The 16,716-nt window shown below is 37.3% G+C and overlaps 1 protein-coding gene across 1 annotated transcript in view; it reads left to right on the top strand.

Moving 5' to 3' along the window:
- Window positions 1-16,716, top strand: part of PROS1 (protein S) — a 34,860-nt gene that overhangs the window by 4,760 nt on the left and 13,384 nt on the right. Inside the window, exons 2-8 of the mRNA XM_074856910.1 lie at window positions 55-212; window positions 1,284-1,308; window positions 1,642-1,728; window positions 5,511-5,633; window positions 5,794-5,916; window positions 7,763-7,888; window positions 14,646-14,767. Coding sequence (XP_074713011.1) covers window positions 55-212; window positions 1,284-1,308; window positions 1,642-1,728; window positions 5,511-5,633; window positions 5,794-5,916; window positions 7,763-7,888; window positions 14,646-14,767 — 764 coding nt within the window. The remainder of the gene's footprint in view (window positions 1-54; window positions 213-1,283; window positions 1,309-1,641; window positions 1,729-5,510; window positions 5,634-5,793; window positions 5,917-7,762; window positions 7,889-14,645; window positions 14,768-16,716) is intronic.

The following is a 16,716-nucleotide window of genomic DNA, read 5'->3' as shown; positions in this document are numbered from 1 at the left end:
GTTTTTCAGCTGTTAAAAAATAAATAACAACAGAGCTCCTTTGTTTCTACAAAGTTCTATCCCAGCAGTATGCCTCTCAGTTCCTGGTGAGGAAACGTCGAGCAAATTCTTTTATGGAAGAAAGTAAGAAGGGAAATCTAGAAAGAGAGTGCATTGAAGAATTATGCAATAAGGAAGAAGCCAGGGAAATATTTGAAAATAATCCTGAAACTGTAAGTATCTGATGAATATCTATAAGGTAGATAGTAGTTCTTTGCAGAGGGAAAGCTAGAGATTCATAGATTTTGCACTGCAAAGCTAAGAGAACTCCATCATGCAGACCAAGAACTGGTTTGAAATTCTTTTGTGTATAGAATCTGCACAATTAATAATGAAGACTGTATAAGCAAGAGAATAGTTGAGTAGATATTATTTTAATTTCCAGTATGGATCACCAGTTTTAGACCACAGTTGTCTGCAAGCATTCCATGTGGGGAAACTCTTCTGGCTTCAATTAAAATTTTACACAGAGGATGCTTGGCATGCAGCCCTTTTAATGAAGGGATTGGACATACTACTGTGAGCTTTTCTCCTAGCAGGGAGAACTCTGTTCCTCAGTTCATTCCCACTGCACATTATTTAGTATTAGGTATATTTTTTTCAACTTTGTACTATAAAAGGTTTATTACAAAATATATATGGATAAAATGAATTCTTGTTTTGCAAACTATGTCAGTTCCATGTCCTGTCTCTGATAACATTGCATGGATTTGGACATACCAGTTGTTAAGTTTAAATAGTTTCAGTAATCAATAATCAGTTGTTTTTAACAATTTCTGTTTTAATAACACTTTTTGCTTTATTTGGAATGAATTGCATGTGAGATATTCAACCTATTCCAGGGTTTTTTGTTTGTTTTAGGGTGAAAAAGGGAAATAAAGGAGGCTGCTCTGCATCCAATAACAATATCGGGCAAGATCCTGCCATTTAAAGAGACAATTTTCAAAGTCATTTTGACACCCAATTCATTTTCATTGCCTTCACTTTGAAAGTGACCAGTTCAGTGCAGTATCTTAACCTCTCCACTGAGACTTGTGTGTACTAAATAATCTGCTGTTTTAGCCTAAAAGGTAGTGATACAGAAAACTTGGTCTATATTCTATGAGTCAAAGTAAATATTTATTTTTTGCTTCTTTTGTAGTTATAATACCAATATATTTTAGAATGTACTCAGTGATACATTTTGCTGTAATTCTATCTACCTTAAATTTTTCTTACTCTTTATTTTTCTTTTCTTTCTGCAGGAGTATTTTTATCCCAAATATTTAAGTAAGTACAAAAAAAACCTGAACAACTCTAGTATATCATTCACTGGTCATCTTATTTAGATAATACTAGCTTAGTTATTCTGCCCATAGCGCTTCAATGATTTCCATGCTGATTATAATGCATAGTAGCTCCTAGGCAGTTCTGTGTGCTTAGATCCTAGCTGAGGCACTCAGAAGATTGGTCTGTGATCAGCTGTCCTTAATATGCCCAGACAAGTTTTCTGATTCAAGCTGTGAGAACAGACTCTTTGAAGATGCCATGCATAAGCTGTTGTAATTTCAGTCTAAATGAGTGTTTGTATCATAAGCAGATTGTGTTGGTTTGCATTTGCAGACTGCCTTGCCTCCCATCGAGCAGGGATTTTCAGGGTTACTGCAGTTACTCCAGATTCTCCAGCTGACCTGAGGGTTTGTGTCAGTGGTAAGTGCTGCTGTTAGATACTTTACTTAATGCACTCAAATCTAAGAACATACACATATGTGGCTAGAAAGCAGTTCACGTAGGCAGACAACGAGACAAATCTCCACTTAACTCAGGCAAACTCAATAATCTAAAACAGAAATTGACAAAAATGTATTAGGTGAGACAGACCATTTTCTGAGCAAGCAGTGTAAGTGACTGTTTTTAACGTTATGAAGCATGCTGGAAAACAAACATAATTAACTGCAAAATGGAAGGCAGAATTCTTCCAGAAACGTAGAAGTGTCATGCACCAACCTACTGATGTTCCCTAGTATGTCCTCTGTACTCTACCACGTCTTTTAGTAGTTATGACTGACTCTACATCAAGCAAGTCCTGTTCTGTCAGTTAATGGAAGAGACCTTCTGGTTAATTTTCCTACCTACCGCTCTTGGCCCATAGTTACACTTCATGAAGTGGGTGACATTATCAGCTGAAAAATCCAAATATTAGCTGGAAGACATAGTCATTGAGTCCACACACAAGAAGGTCACAAAGCATGAAACTTGTGATGATGTTTGAATATTTCATTTTTTATGCCTATACATTCATAAGTCCAGCATGAATTATGTTCGTTCTAGTAAATTTGCAGGAAGCAATCTGTACCATCTTCCCTACTTGTCACAGTTGAAACATCTGTCTAAACCTCTTAAACCTTTACAGCCTGGTTACATCAAAGAAGCTTTTACTTGGTTTGAATAGGGATACTTAACCATCTGACACTGTTTTTGTCATTGAAAGCCATGGAAGGCAAAAAACCCCGTAATAATTACGCTGCACATGGTCATGGATGAACATAATTTCCAGATCATTTGGCCAACGTTACTGCTGTCACAAACTAAAACATTTCCATTCATATCACTCTTTCTCACTCTTATTAGAGGTTCTGGGAGGAAGGGATTTATCAGAGTTGTGTGAATGTGCAGTGTTTCTGTATTACGCAGTGAAAACAACTAGTTTACTTGACAGTCATTGTATTTCTCCATTTGGGTTTACATTATAAAATCAAATTAAATAAATGGTTACTATTGGTCAATGACCAGGATAAAGGAGAAGTAAAGTGAGTATACATAAAATTTTCAATTGTTTCTGAGGCTTAAATGTTCAATTACATTTATGCACATTTCTGGAAGGGAGCTACTGCTGAGAAACTGGAATTTACAGTTCCCCTTAAAACTATATACCAATTTTTTAAGATGTATTTTCATTGAGACAAAGATTTTGTAATACTGATATAATTTTTTTTAATTTTAAAAGTTTGGTCATTCTGAATTTACCAATCCAAATTGTTTTGATATTGTCAAAATGAAAAATCCAATTTTCCTAATGAGAAATAATTAAATAATTATAAGACTTAGTTTATAATAATACAGTTTGAATCTCAAGCTGAAAAAAAATCAAGGAATAAAAATAACAATGCAAACAGAATTGAAGAATCATTTCATTGTTTTCAGATTCATCCAAATTACTTATTTCAGAACACAAATAATTTTGTAAACAATTGCAAAAGTTCATGAATATATTGACTTTTTAATCCCCACCTAGGAAGGAAAAGGAAAACTTTCACAGGAATAGAAGACCCTTTTTCATACTTTTCTAATCCAAGCAGGTATCTAAGCTGCCTCTTTAAGTCCCTAAACATCTCTATCCCATAAATCTGCATACTTAATTGCTGTGGAAAATAAACACTTAAAAATTTCTGCATTTACATCTATCCAGCTCACCATCACACATCTCATGGATACAAAAGCCTCTGAGCGACAGAGGACATTTCTTGCCACCTACCCTTTCTATTGCAGGCTGAGTATCTCTTCCGACATTTGGTTCTTGCCACAAATGTTTATCAAAAAGCATTGCTGGGAAGTAGGACAGAAGGCACCCTGAACTGGGAAAAGAGGAACACCAAGACTGCTTTTGGAACAAATGGCAGCTACATAACTGTTACTGCAGTGGCATCTTAATCATTCATCTGTGAATGTAACCCCCTTGTCCATCCAGTCCTATCCATCCTGTGTTGTCTTCTTCCTGTAGTGTTTTTCACCAGTTCTCCTTTTCTCATTCATTGGTTTCCTCAATTTTCTTGTCCTTTTTATCCTTAATTCACCTCATTCCATCTACTTATGCTTCACACTGTCAACCCAGTCCATCTTCTCTCAGTTCAGACTCTCACAAGCCATCACTGCCTTTTGTTCAGAAGCATTTAAGTCAAGTTTGTTCCCCAGTTTCACGCTGAGGGTACCTTCCACATCGATCACTTATGAAATACTTTGCTCATACCAAGCTTAGTTCAAACACTTGTTCATGGACTTACAAAAGCAGTAAATAATCAAAAAAGACAAAAACATAGGGAGTTCTAGAACTTACATTTGAAAATTGCTGTGAAGGATCCTTATATAAATCCCATTCCTTTTATTTCTTCAGCACAATTTCTTCTCTCAGTCTTCGTCCACAACTGGAGTCCTTTGGCCTGCACTATGAATTACATGACATGCAGCACCTATTCTAGAGGTGCTCTATAGTTTTAGAGCTTGGCTGGCCTCTGGGATTTTGGATTTACTTGCAGCAGAACTTAATTGGAAGTAGATTTAATTGACAAATATACTAACACAGATTTTATTAAGCTTTCTTAGTCACAGAAATAATTCCATAGGGCTCAGTTCTTTATTTTTTTTTTTTGAGTGAAGTAAGAAACATTTAAGAAATCTGGTGAGGTCTTATGTGCAGAATTGCAGCAAGTTTTGGTCTTTAGAAACACTGGCCTTTCATTCCACTGTTTTGAATCTGTACATCACTAATTCCTTTCTTCTTTTCATTCTGCTATCTGTTTTTTAGGACACTATTTTTCAAAGCATGCCTCAGAATGACATTCCAAAGCTTTACAAGAACATAACTAAAGTAGAAACAATGTGTTTGTAATGTTTGGAGGCCGGCAGAAAAATAATCCAAAAAGCTACCAGCATATTCAGGAGACACAAATAGAATTATGCCTTATGTAGTGTGCTGATGTAAATTTATGAAAATGGTGGGAAAAGTTAAAAGAACTTTATGTATTTTGGTTAGAGGAAAAAAAGGCAGTGAATTCTGTGTTCTCTGGCCCAATCTATGTATTTTGAGCCTTGCTTTTTCAGATCTTGCTAGCATGTATAAAGTCTTCAATCACTCTTTACAATGCAAATGTGTCATTGACGTTAATGTTTGTAAAAGGTGATGGTATTAGACACTGATGTATCCACAGGACCTGGACAGCCAAGGCAACCTGAGGTGTTAGTTTCTCTGTAAATGTGACCCTTCTTGAACAGAGAAACTGATCACCGTAATCTTGAATTCTTGGTATTCTTGAAACTCTGCTATTTCTAGTGAAATTTGTGGTAATATGATGGGACAGAGCACTGTTCTTTAAAAAGTGAAATACATCATTAAAATGTAATGAAAATAGTGTCAAGTCTGCGTTTGGTCACATTTTACAGGGATTAACATGGTTTAGTGAGTCATTTGTTTTCTAGTTGGTTTCTGTCTGACAAAGAGAAAGTACTGGTGGCTTTGTTTTTTCTCAGACACTTGTGAATTCTTACTGACAAAATTAGTAGCAAGATGGTTGTATGGGTACTTGATCTTATGCATCAAGCCCTTTCCTCCTATTTCATTAAAGCTACTTGTGGGAAGAGAATAAGAAAGACTAAACTGATCCTTGAGGAAAAATCACCCCAGATAACAATTATTTCCAATGTTTTCCATCCCACAGAAATTTCAAACCAGTGTAGCCCTCTGCCATGCCATAAAGATGGATATAAGGAGTGCATAGATGGACAAGCCAAATATACATGTGTCTGTAAACCAGGATGGCAAGGAGAACAATGTGAAGAAGGTATAGTCTCTAATCTCATTATGATGTTAGTTCTCAGGAACACAATTATAGTTCTACTATTATTGAATGGTATCAGATCTTTAAGTATACCTACCCCCCACACAGTTGGTCAATGAATGCTTTCACCTCAGCAGAGATTTTTATTTTGTTTTCCTTCTAGATATAAATGAATGTGAAGACTTAAATGGAGGTTGTAGCCAACGCTGTTCCAATTTACCTGGAAGCTACCGTTGTTTATGTGAAGATGGCTACTTCATGCATTCAAATAAACGGGATTGCGGAGGTAGGAAGTGAGACTTAAGGAGAATATCATTACATGACATTACATTGCCTGTGGACTAGAGAGGAGAGAATTTATTCCAGTAGTTCCATAAACGCTCCTGCTAAGTCAGCAGGAGCTTGCATTGCCTCTGAAAGATGCAGTCCTGCTTCAACTTGGTTACTCATTCCACCTGCAGCCTTACACCACTACAAGCATTTGGGCAACTGTATTGTGAACCAGATCAAGGAACTGAGCTGGGTTGAAACAATTCAGAGAAAAAAAAAAAGAATAAGAAAAAAGAGAAAAGCTATAGATTAGATTCTGTTTCATTACTAGAGCTTGTTTTGGTCACTAACCAGTTTCACATACCCTTTAAGCGTGCTGAAACAAGAATCTAGAGGTGTGCAACCAGCTAATATTGTTACCATGGAAATCCTGTCTAGTAAACACCAGTTCAGGATGAATCACTCCTAATTAGTGATGCTGCTTTTTTGAGAGTTTGAAGTTCATTGGAGAAGAAACTATTAATTAATCTGAAAATGCTTTTAATGGAGAGAAAGATTTGTCTTTTATTCACCCAGCGTAATTTTTTTCTGTACATGCTTGTGTCTGTTATTATTTGCCATGTCCTTCATTCCATTCCAGATAAAGACTATGTATTGACATAGTTAGCAATTCTTACTGCATAGTTAGAAGAGAATACAACCTCATTCCATTTTAATGTCATATTTTATTGCCAAACTATGACAACAATTTTGGATAATGTCTTGAGGGCCATCTCCTGCTGTCATTTCCTTTAGTCTATATATTTTTGTGAATGAATAATTTCCAAAGAAATTCCAGAAGAACAGAACAATTCTGTTTTGTCAAAAAACACAAGCAGGTAAGTTGGTTAGAGTCTTTGTAATTCCTGAAAATATACTGGAAAAGTTGGTTAAAAAAATAATCAAAGATAAAAATACAGTAATATACCTTAGTACCTAGAATACTAGTTTGGTCATTTCATAAACCCGATTTAAGTGTTTCGTTACATCCAACTACAAAATTATACACATAGGAATTTGGAGTACACACAATAACTGTAGAAAAGTAGGCCTAATTCAGGACAGCTTTGACTTAAAAAATGTTTTGGGAGTCCTAGCAAGCCAGTGGGCAGGATCTGTTCTCCCTGTGCAGCACTATTTCCACAACTACTACAAAACCACAGAGAAAACTAGAATGATCCCTGCACATACAAGTGGGAATTGAAGTACTACCAGGGCTGATATTTTTCTGTCTCCAAGACATCTAGTAAGATTGATACTGTATTCTGCATCCAGTTGTCACATCTGTGTTTTGAAAATGACATTGAAAAATTGGAAACAACACAGAAGATAGACACTAAAATGGTTTGAGGGATGGAGAGACAGTGAGGGACTTGAACACCTGTCAGCATAGCCAATTAAAAGACAGTTGTGACATGAATTGATTGTAGCATGTAAGAAACTCTGATAGGATTATCTCTTGTCTTTCTGAGTGTCTTTTTCTAAGATAGGATTTTATTATGCAGTCTGGTTTAGTTTATCTCTCTGCCTTTCTGGACATGCATCCCTTTTCCTGTTATCCATATAACACACTAGAGAATGAGAAAGGCAAGCAGGCAGAGAATTTGTTTTTCACTCAGGGCATGTGGAAGTGCCTTTTAGAGACCTCTGGAAATCTTTACAGCTATAGCTGTATGCTGTGTTCATCTGCTATGAAAGCATGGTAGACCTAGCAAGAAAGAGCCAGTTTGCCAGCCTTACTCGCTTTGTAGTTTTGGATAGGGTTAGGAAAAAATGGTATGAAAGAGAGTGACTTGTTTTTAATAACTTGTTTGTATTTCTAGATATAAATGAATGTGTGTTACATCCAAACATCTGTGGGACAGCCATCTGTAAAAACACCCTGGGGAAATATGAATGTGAATGTGCAGAAGGCTATACATATAATTCAACTTCCAAGAACTGTGAAGGTAGGCCTTCGCCCCCACCCCCACCTTTTTTTTTTTTTTTTTTTTTTTAAATCCACTGCTATACCAAACTCCAGCATCTCATCTTCTGGTGTACTTATTAACCTTCATACTGTTTATTACAATATGAATCAATTGTTTGTTCTTTCAGAGGTTCAGGCAGGCTATATTATAACTGTATACACTACATGTAATGACTTACTCCCAGACGTTGGAGGGGTTTACGGTATACTCCCATGTCCTGCTGTATACTAGATAGCTTTCTCAGTTCATGGAAGCTCTTCTGTCCCCCTGTAGAGAGGACTTTCTGTCCAGGCTCTCAAACCAGCTAGCATGTTTCTTTCAGATAACTTGGAGCAATGTGTTGAAGATCTGGATGTTACTACAGTGTCTTGTACCTTGTTTTTAAGCATCATTACAGTTATAAGGATGGAATAAGGCTATATATTAAACTAATTGATATCAAATAACTCAAGACAAGCTATAGCAAAAGCAGTTAAAAGTACTTATTTGGCAGTTCCAAACTAGGCAAGACAGTTAGGAAGATTTATAGAGAGATAATTGCCAGAAATGAAAACCATGCTTAATGAAGTTGTCTTAAAAACCTAAAAAGCTTGTCTATCCATCTGATAGGCTGTTTAGGTGCTTATTTAGCCCTTATGGCCAGGGGCTCAGTCTCTGTCCTTTATATGTCCTTAGATCTCAGATACTGGAAAGAGCTTTTCACTGGGGTCATTGAATTCCATTTAAAATACCATTCATCTAATCCTTCCTCAGGGTATCTAGTTATGCTAGAAAATAACAGCGTTAGTGTGAACTGATCTCCATTCTAGGCTGGAAATGACAGCAAGGTGGCTGTATAAAAGATTTTTTTATAAAGACCCCACATTTAAAATAAAGTTCTTAAATATCCAGAAAAGGAGCTATGAAAAAAGGAGCTGCACCAAAGGAGTCTTTCCTCAAGAGTATTCCTTTCTGAAATGAAAATCTGTAAAGAAGAATTTCAGAACAAAAGTTCTGTAACAATTATAACAAAAGTTGAAAAGTACTGATAGCTAGCAGTAAAGCAGCAAGAAGCCATTCATACACAGACCGTCACAAAACATTGAAAGTATTGCAAGTATTTGCATAATTGTCCTAGAACATATTTTATGTCTGTCTACTTGTCAAAACTTCTGTTTAGTACACACATCAGAAATTAAATTTCATTTGTAGAAGAGATATATAAGCTCTTAGAGTTTTACTATGAAGAGGAATTTTCTACATTGCCAGTTTAAGAAAAATATATCAGTGACTGATTTTTTATTTTAAATGCTGCCTTAATGTTATTGCTCACAGGGACACAAAAGTAGCTGCTTGCTGGCTATGAATCTTTTGCTGCATGGCTTTTCCTGCAGCTTGCTTGTGACAAAGCTTTGCTCAGTGGTAATGATTACATATTCAGAAGTCTGCTCTTTGTCCAGTTACTATGGGATTAAAACATTACTGACAATTTTGTGTCTCTGCATGCACTGTAATGAGTAAAACTTCACAATAACTAATTTCATTCTCACTCCTCATAGTACTTTCTGCAGATACATGGGTTGCATCAAATTGAATTTAAGTATTTTTTTTTCTTCTGAAACATGGATTCCAGAAGATTGCAAGATGAGGATGTTGTTGAGCAAAGTCTTACCTCCTAGAAGGAGGATTATGTTACTAAGCTTTCAGACCTTGTTGTAACCACATTAAATGAGTCACCAAATCCTGTCTAAGGACAGGATTGTGCAGACTGACGGGAACATAGCCTTACAGAAATACTAAATGACATTAGTTTTTCATTGTCATATTGCATGTAGGTGGCCAAATTCAGTTACGCTTATTATAAAAGTCAAATTTACATACATTAATGCATAACTATCTCTGTGATGACAGACACAAATGGAGTCGAATAGAAGACTGTTTGGGTTTTTTTGCTACAGTTCTTCACGCCCACATTCTGGGAGACACAATCAGTGGAAGATATCTGTACAGCCTGGTCTTTGTTTCATAGAAGCCATACAATTTTAGATACAGAATTTGATTATCATCTTCTCACCACCTTGGCAATTTCAAACACCTTGCCAAAAAAGGGGGTGGTGGGAATGAGTAAGTATGCTTATCATGCTAAAGGGGTCTGTCTTGACGTCAGTATCAAGGAGGCAAACGAAGCTGAACCCATATTTTAAAGAATGACCTAAGTTTTGGCATGTCTTTCTCCATATTCTTCTTCCTTCTCTGAAGGAGGAACTTCCCTTAAGGAAGTGACTGAACGAGTTAATCAAACAGTACAAAGTATGTCTGTATTCTAATATTCAGGTATTAGTCCTTCCCTAGCACATCATCTGAAAATTTGAGACATGAATTTCCACATGAATTGTTTAACACATAAAACCCTGCCTACCCACATCCACGATCTGGGGCAATCACCATATTGCCCTAGCATTATATAGAGTAGCTCCCTTCCAGGAAATGGTATGCAGTTCCTTTGTGACTGATTTTATCATAATTTAGCAACTTATCTGAAGGAAGCTATTTAACCTTCCACTGAAAGCAGCTGTATAAACCCAGGATGCTGTTCAGATTCATGGGTTTGTGTGAATAGTTTCTGCTGACTGTTTTATGATGCGGGACTGACATTTGGACAGCCTTTGAAATAGCTCAAACGTGCAAAGATGCTGACTGCAACTTGGAAGAATAAAAGCAGGATAGTTATAGCATAAATTAAAACAAACCTCCAGAAAGCTTGGTCTCCTCCAGCCTGTGCATGTCAACATTTCTGTAGCAGGACAATTAGCTCCGCACAGGGAGATCGTGCCATTTGGACTGATGAGGGATTCCAGAACATCTGCTGAGGAAGGAGACTTCATACCTATCCAAGAAGCTCTCCTGTCCCTCTGCTGCTATAGTACACCCTGGAGAGAGACCTTACCCTTTAGCAGTAGGTTCAGTTTGGGTAATGGAAATTTACACCCCCACAAGACTGGGACAAGTCTCTGAGTAATTGATTTAGTGATAGAAATTCATCTGTCAAACTGTGTGATAAGCTTTTGTAAAAACTTCATAAGTCTCTGTCTGCAGACCCTGAGCCTGAGGAATGTGCTCAAAGTTAACTGCTGCTTTCAGAGAATTCAACACTCAGATTTACTCAAGTACTACTGGTTAACCCATGCTTGTAGTTTTTCTTTTGTACTGCTAGGAGTTCAAGTACTGGAAGGGGTGCAGGATCTTTCACAGAGAACAATGATTCCTAAAGTGTCTACACAGAGTCATGCTCCTCTGGGAAGGGCATGGGAAGAGAAGTCCTTCTTGGAGTCTCTCTACTCCAGTTCCTCTTGGGAGGTGTTAAGTTTTTTATTTCCTTTTACATCTCCACAGTGAAGCAGGCTCTAGGGTTGGGGTTTGGGGGTTTTTTTGAGGTTTGGTGGTTTTTTTGTTTTTGTTTTTTTTCCCCTTCTTCTCATTGTGTGCTTAGGCCTAGGTGGATTTCTTGGCCTTCTCAAATCCCAAAATGATCATAACCAGAATGATTTTATTTTTTTTTCCCTGAAAACAGGCAGGATAGGAAAGGACGCAGAAAGCGTTCTCCTCATCCACTACATAGTATGGCTAAGCTACGTTTTGGATTTTGTCATTGCTTCATTTGTATGCTAGTGAGGATGCAAAAACAACAGTGACAAAATCAACTTCATGTTGTAACACGTCATCTTGTTGTCTTAATTTTAAGCAGACATCAGATTGCCAGTCACCAGAAATTACTAGGAAGTGACTTCCACAGCAGATCCCCTTTCACCAAGCTGAGCTTGCAATTTACTGGTTAGGCAACCCCCATCAAGACCATAAACAGTTTAACAATTCTAAATGGAAAGGAGTACACATGCCAAACAAAAGAGTAAGAGGTAATCTAGTTGTAGCTGGAGGAAATGAAGGGGTCAGTTGCAAATATGCATCAGCAAAATATTTCTTAACAGCTGACCAAATCCTGCCCTGTGACTGATGTGCAAGCATTATCTCCAAAGCACATGCAAAGAAGTTTGAATAAGACTCCAAAATAAACACTTAGATATTGCAACCCACCCTTGTATCTTACTCCCCTAAGAAGTACTACAGGTGGCAGAAGCCAAAATGAATTAAATAGGAATTAAACCATGAGTAGAGGGTTGGTAATTTACAGTTGCAGGAGTCTCCACATGTGTGCATACATATATACGTGCAAAGTAACACTTTTTAATAGGACAGCTTTCTCACGTCTCAGCAAAGATGAAACCCTTAACACTAGCAAACATCCACCTCTGAAGGGACTGTAATTTCAGACAGTCATAATTTAATTTATATGCTCATTGTTTAAAACTAATTCAAGTTGAGGATGCAACACAGAAAACATCTGCAAAATGTCAGATGAACTTCAAGAAACATTCAGTACTGTATTTCTATATTAAAAAATCCTTTTACTCACTTAGCTGACATTTTGGATGGATGAAGCACTTTGAGGGATCAGAGACAAGCAGAAGAATCTCCTATATAACCTTTCTGCAGCTGTGAACCTAAGACCAGTTAGAACTTGAACAATCCAAAAAGCCACAGTCATCAACTCTCCACGTACATTTTAGGAGCTGTCTTCCAATCATCTTCTTTCCCCAGAACGGGAAAGCACGGTGGCATCACTTGCTGGTCAAAGGCTTGAGGTCTTCCACACGTCTTTATAGTGTATCCCTAGAGAATCCTCCCTGGACAGGCAGTGGAACAGTGTACAGAGCAGTTGGTTTGAGCTCACTGTTTATAGACGTACCATGATAGTAACACAGAGGATACCCATTAAGAACCTTGTTTCTTTTCCCATCCCTCACCCCCTTCCAGGGGAGAGAGCTCCTCTGGTGAAATGGAAGCAAGGAGGTGGTGGAGCTGGCTGTAGAGTGCTAATGCCACATTGAATTCTGCACAGCTTGACTACACTACAGATTTCTGTATTGTGTTCTATGCCTTTCAGTAGAACGCCCAAGACACTTGATAGGCTTCTAGCATGCAGTGCAATCATTCTTAAACTTGCTAAGCTAGCTCAAAATGGCATTGAAACTCTTTCCAAAAAGAGGGAAATGAAAACCTCACTGTTGTATTCCGTCAGCCTGCTACGTTGCAGGAGACTGTTCTCAGCTTGGCAGAGCAGAGGTAAGCAATCGTTCTGGAGCTAACAGAAGTGACTCGGAAGAGTTCTCAGTAGTTCATGCAAAGAGTGAACATGAAAGTTGATATCACATAGACCAGTCTATACAAAGGGCCATCCCACTTGTGAAGATCAGAGGGTAGAATAGGAGACAAGCAGAAGGAGGTAGAAATTATGCAAACACCAGCAGAAGACTGTATTTGAATCCTGTAGCTTACACAGCCACATGTCAGCAGGAAAACTGACACAGCATGTGACTAGCTCTTGAGTAGAACTTTAGTTCTGGCTGTATTAGCTGCAGTATGGAACAGTACAGCTTTTTCATCTGATAAGGTCACGTACGAGGGAGTGTAAGCGTGAGCACAGACCCCTTGCAGTGATGACTTATGGCAAAGGTGAGGAAGAGGAGACATTTTAGTAATAGGGAACTCTTCAGCCAAACATGAGACCAGTTTTCTCAACCTATTAATGACCTGTTGGCCATTTAGATTACGTAGAAACTGCTAGCACTTGGCGCTAAAGCAACTTGCCCACGATCCTTAACTGCAGCAGAGGTAGAAATCAGAAGAGCATCCACAAGCTGTTAAACATTGTATCCTGTTTTGAAAGGAGATTATGCATGCTCACTACAAAGTAACAGTTTCTCCAGTAAGGTTTTATGTTTTTTCTATTTTTTTTTCTCTTTTCTTTTTCTCTCTCCTCCCCCAAGTAACAGGAAAAAAAGGATTTTAATCTTTAAAAAATGCTAGCATAATATAAACCAGATTTTTTTAAATGCACGCATCGGTACAAAATTGTTTATTCCCGCTAGAAGAGCCATTTGTTTCAAGAGTATTGCAGTTTCTTTAATTGGAGGCCCAAAATCACCCTCATTAGAGTCTCTTATGCAGGAGAGATTTTGTTTCTGTATTAGAAATGTAAGTAAGATTGACCTTTTACACAACCTTTCATTTCTAAATTATTTATTATGTACAGCCTACTAAATAGAAAATTAAGTTCCTTTACTTGGTTTAGCTTATTCACAGCTCAAATCAGATTGCTCTCCACAAATAGATGCTGTCTGAAACGTAGTTACTTATGAGATTACTGTGTGTTAAAAGGTATTTTGCCCTGAAATTATTTTGGTTTCATGTGATAAGCATGTCCTTTCTCCACATGCCATACATACTCTTCATACTCTTAAATTCTTATGACATCTTATGGAGAAAGGAAGAGATCTGACCTAGAATGGCATTTCTGCCATAAATGGTAGTCATTTATTGAGGTCTCTTTCACTAATTCAGCCACCTTACAGCTCAGTTTCTTACTGCCTCACAAATCAGACCAAATTTTCCCCAGCTCTGCACACAAAGCTTCTATCAGATTGCTAGGTTTTATACACCCAGCAGGTAATTCTGGATTGTAAATTTTACATAGGAGACATCCATTAGCATTACTTCATCTTAGCAGCAGTCACCTGTTGGATTCATGTTATGTCAGAGAACCCATCTTGTCCATTATTCCATTAATTTATTGTGTTAGTTTTCAGTCTGTGCCATGAATAATCTGAATAATCTTTCTGTTTGCTACCATTTCTCCTAGATATTGATGAGTGTGCTGAAAATGTTTGTGCTCAACTCTGTGTAAACTCTCCAGGAAGTTATAACTGCTATTGTGATGGCAAGAAAGGGTTTAAGCTCTCTAAGGACATGAAGAATTGTGAGGTAAAACTGTACTATGTAAAATTCCATGCAGAAAATCACAAAGTTGGATATTTCTCGATGACAGGATAAGTTAGATTAAAGAAAATAGAAAGCTATTTGAGAACTGACTCAAAATTGCTGAGAAAGTACTGGGGACTCTAAGTTATGGTTTGGCTCACAAAGCAGACCCGGTAGGGATTTGGATGCCATTCAGTTCATGCATGCTCATTTACAGGAATCCTGTCAAGAGAAGCTTGCCTTAGCCAGTCATCTTTATTCCCTGCTGCTTCCAAAATGAGTCCCAGCTTTCACCTATCAGACAAATAATTCCTGTTCAGCTTACTCAGAGCCAGAATACTGCATTTGACCATATGTTCCCAGGTTTTCTTTAGACTGCGCAGAAGTTTTCACTCACTCTTTCAGAATTACTCTACGCTTTTACTGTTTGGGTTGAAAAAAATTGATTGTTTTCCACAGTTCTCATCTGCTATAGCTTAAGAAAAAGCACTTAGTAATACTTGCCAATTGAAGAACATCTCGCAGCCAAAATCAGCTTTCTTGCTCAGTTTGAAAATTTACATTTCTTAGCAGCAGAAAGTTTGAAACTCTGGAGAATCCCAGTTCAAGGATTTTCTTGTGAGTGATTCTCTGTACACTTTGAAAGGCAGGCTGAGACTTGTTATGCTAAGTGAGCTCAGATAACTGCCAACAAAAAACCACCTCTAACACAGTGTAACAAAATTGGGCTTAAACAAGGTCTGACACAAGTTCTAGCATGTATGTATTAGATCTTGTTTGTACTTTCTGAAATTTAATGTCTGAACAACACTTGCAGTCACTGTATTTCATTTTGCTTATTCATGATATAGGAAGAGTATTTTCTAGCCTCATTACATATTATTTTCAATATTGTTGTTCAGAAGAGATTAACTCTATTTGAAAGTTAGTTTCAGGCTTTTTAATTGGAAAAAAGTAGTTTAATCAGCTGAAAATATATGCAGTTGAAAGATTAGTGACACTAGCAGACATAAAATGAAGTAGCCATAAAATTCAGGATGAGCACCTATACATTTAATGAAACTGCTGCATCATGAATACAGAAGTCAGAGTTTGGGAAATGCATTGTTAACTTTTACCAAAGTACAGTGTGTCTTGAGAACAAAAAAGCCCTTCACACCTATTCTTGATTGTTCTTTTCTGTAGGACTACTATACTGCCATCATATAGAAGATATTCAAGGGGTGTTTTGAGAGATAACTTTAGATCAAAGAGGCTTTTAGGCAACTACTAGTCAATGAGGCAGGTGTTCTAAACTGCATTCTGGAAGAGTCTTCCCACCTCTCTCCAAACGCAGAGTCTAGTTCCCTGTACCTAAAGGGAATCTGAGTGCTTCGCTTTTAAAACAAAACTGTAGATATTACTTTAATTATAACATCACAATTTCAGAAGACAAAGAAGTCAACAATGCCTTAGAATGGATACCTGACATTTGTTCACTGAATGTTTTTCTAGTTTAAACTTGTGCCACACAAAAAATAGGCATTATTCCTGGATATAAACATCTCCATTTAAAACTTCAGGTAGATGAATACCTGAAAGAATAAGCACCTTTTTTTCCCTGCTGCAGTTGGCTGACTGTGATTACTCACATTGACTTTGGCTAAAGCATTAGGATTAATACCAGTTTTACATACTGTTGTAGGCCTTTCAGTTGCCACAAATACTTAGAACTTCTTTTACAGTTTTCCTGAGAATGTAGTCTTAAAAGCTTCATATCCCCACTAACCGTTCTCAGAAGTATTAATTTACTGCTATTCCAGCAGAATTGTGGTGTTGATTTCGTCAACATTCCTTTCCAGAGCTCAAATAGGACAAGTACATTCACAAAACAGCCAGATAGAAGCATTTTCTATTAATCTGTTACTTAATCCACTTGTGAATTGTTACTTTTTATTCCAGGTAAATCATTC

Source organism: Strix uralensis, chromosome 2 (assembly GCF_047716275.1).
Source record: "Strix uralensis isolate ZFMK-TIS-50842 chromosome 2, bStrUra1, whole genome shotgun sequence".
NCBI classification, from domain to species: domain Eukaryota; kingdom Metazoa; phylum Chordata; class Aves; order Strigiformes; family Strigidae; genus Strix; species Strix uralensis.
This window is presented reverse-complemented; position numbering and strand designations above follow the sequence as displayed.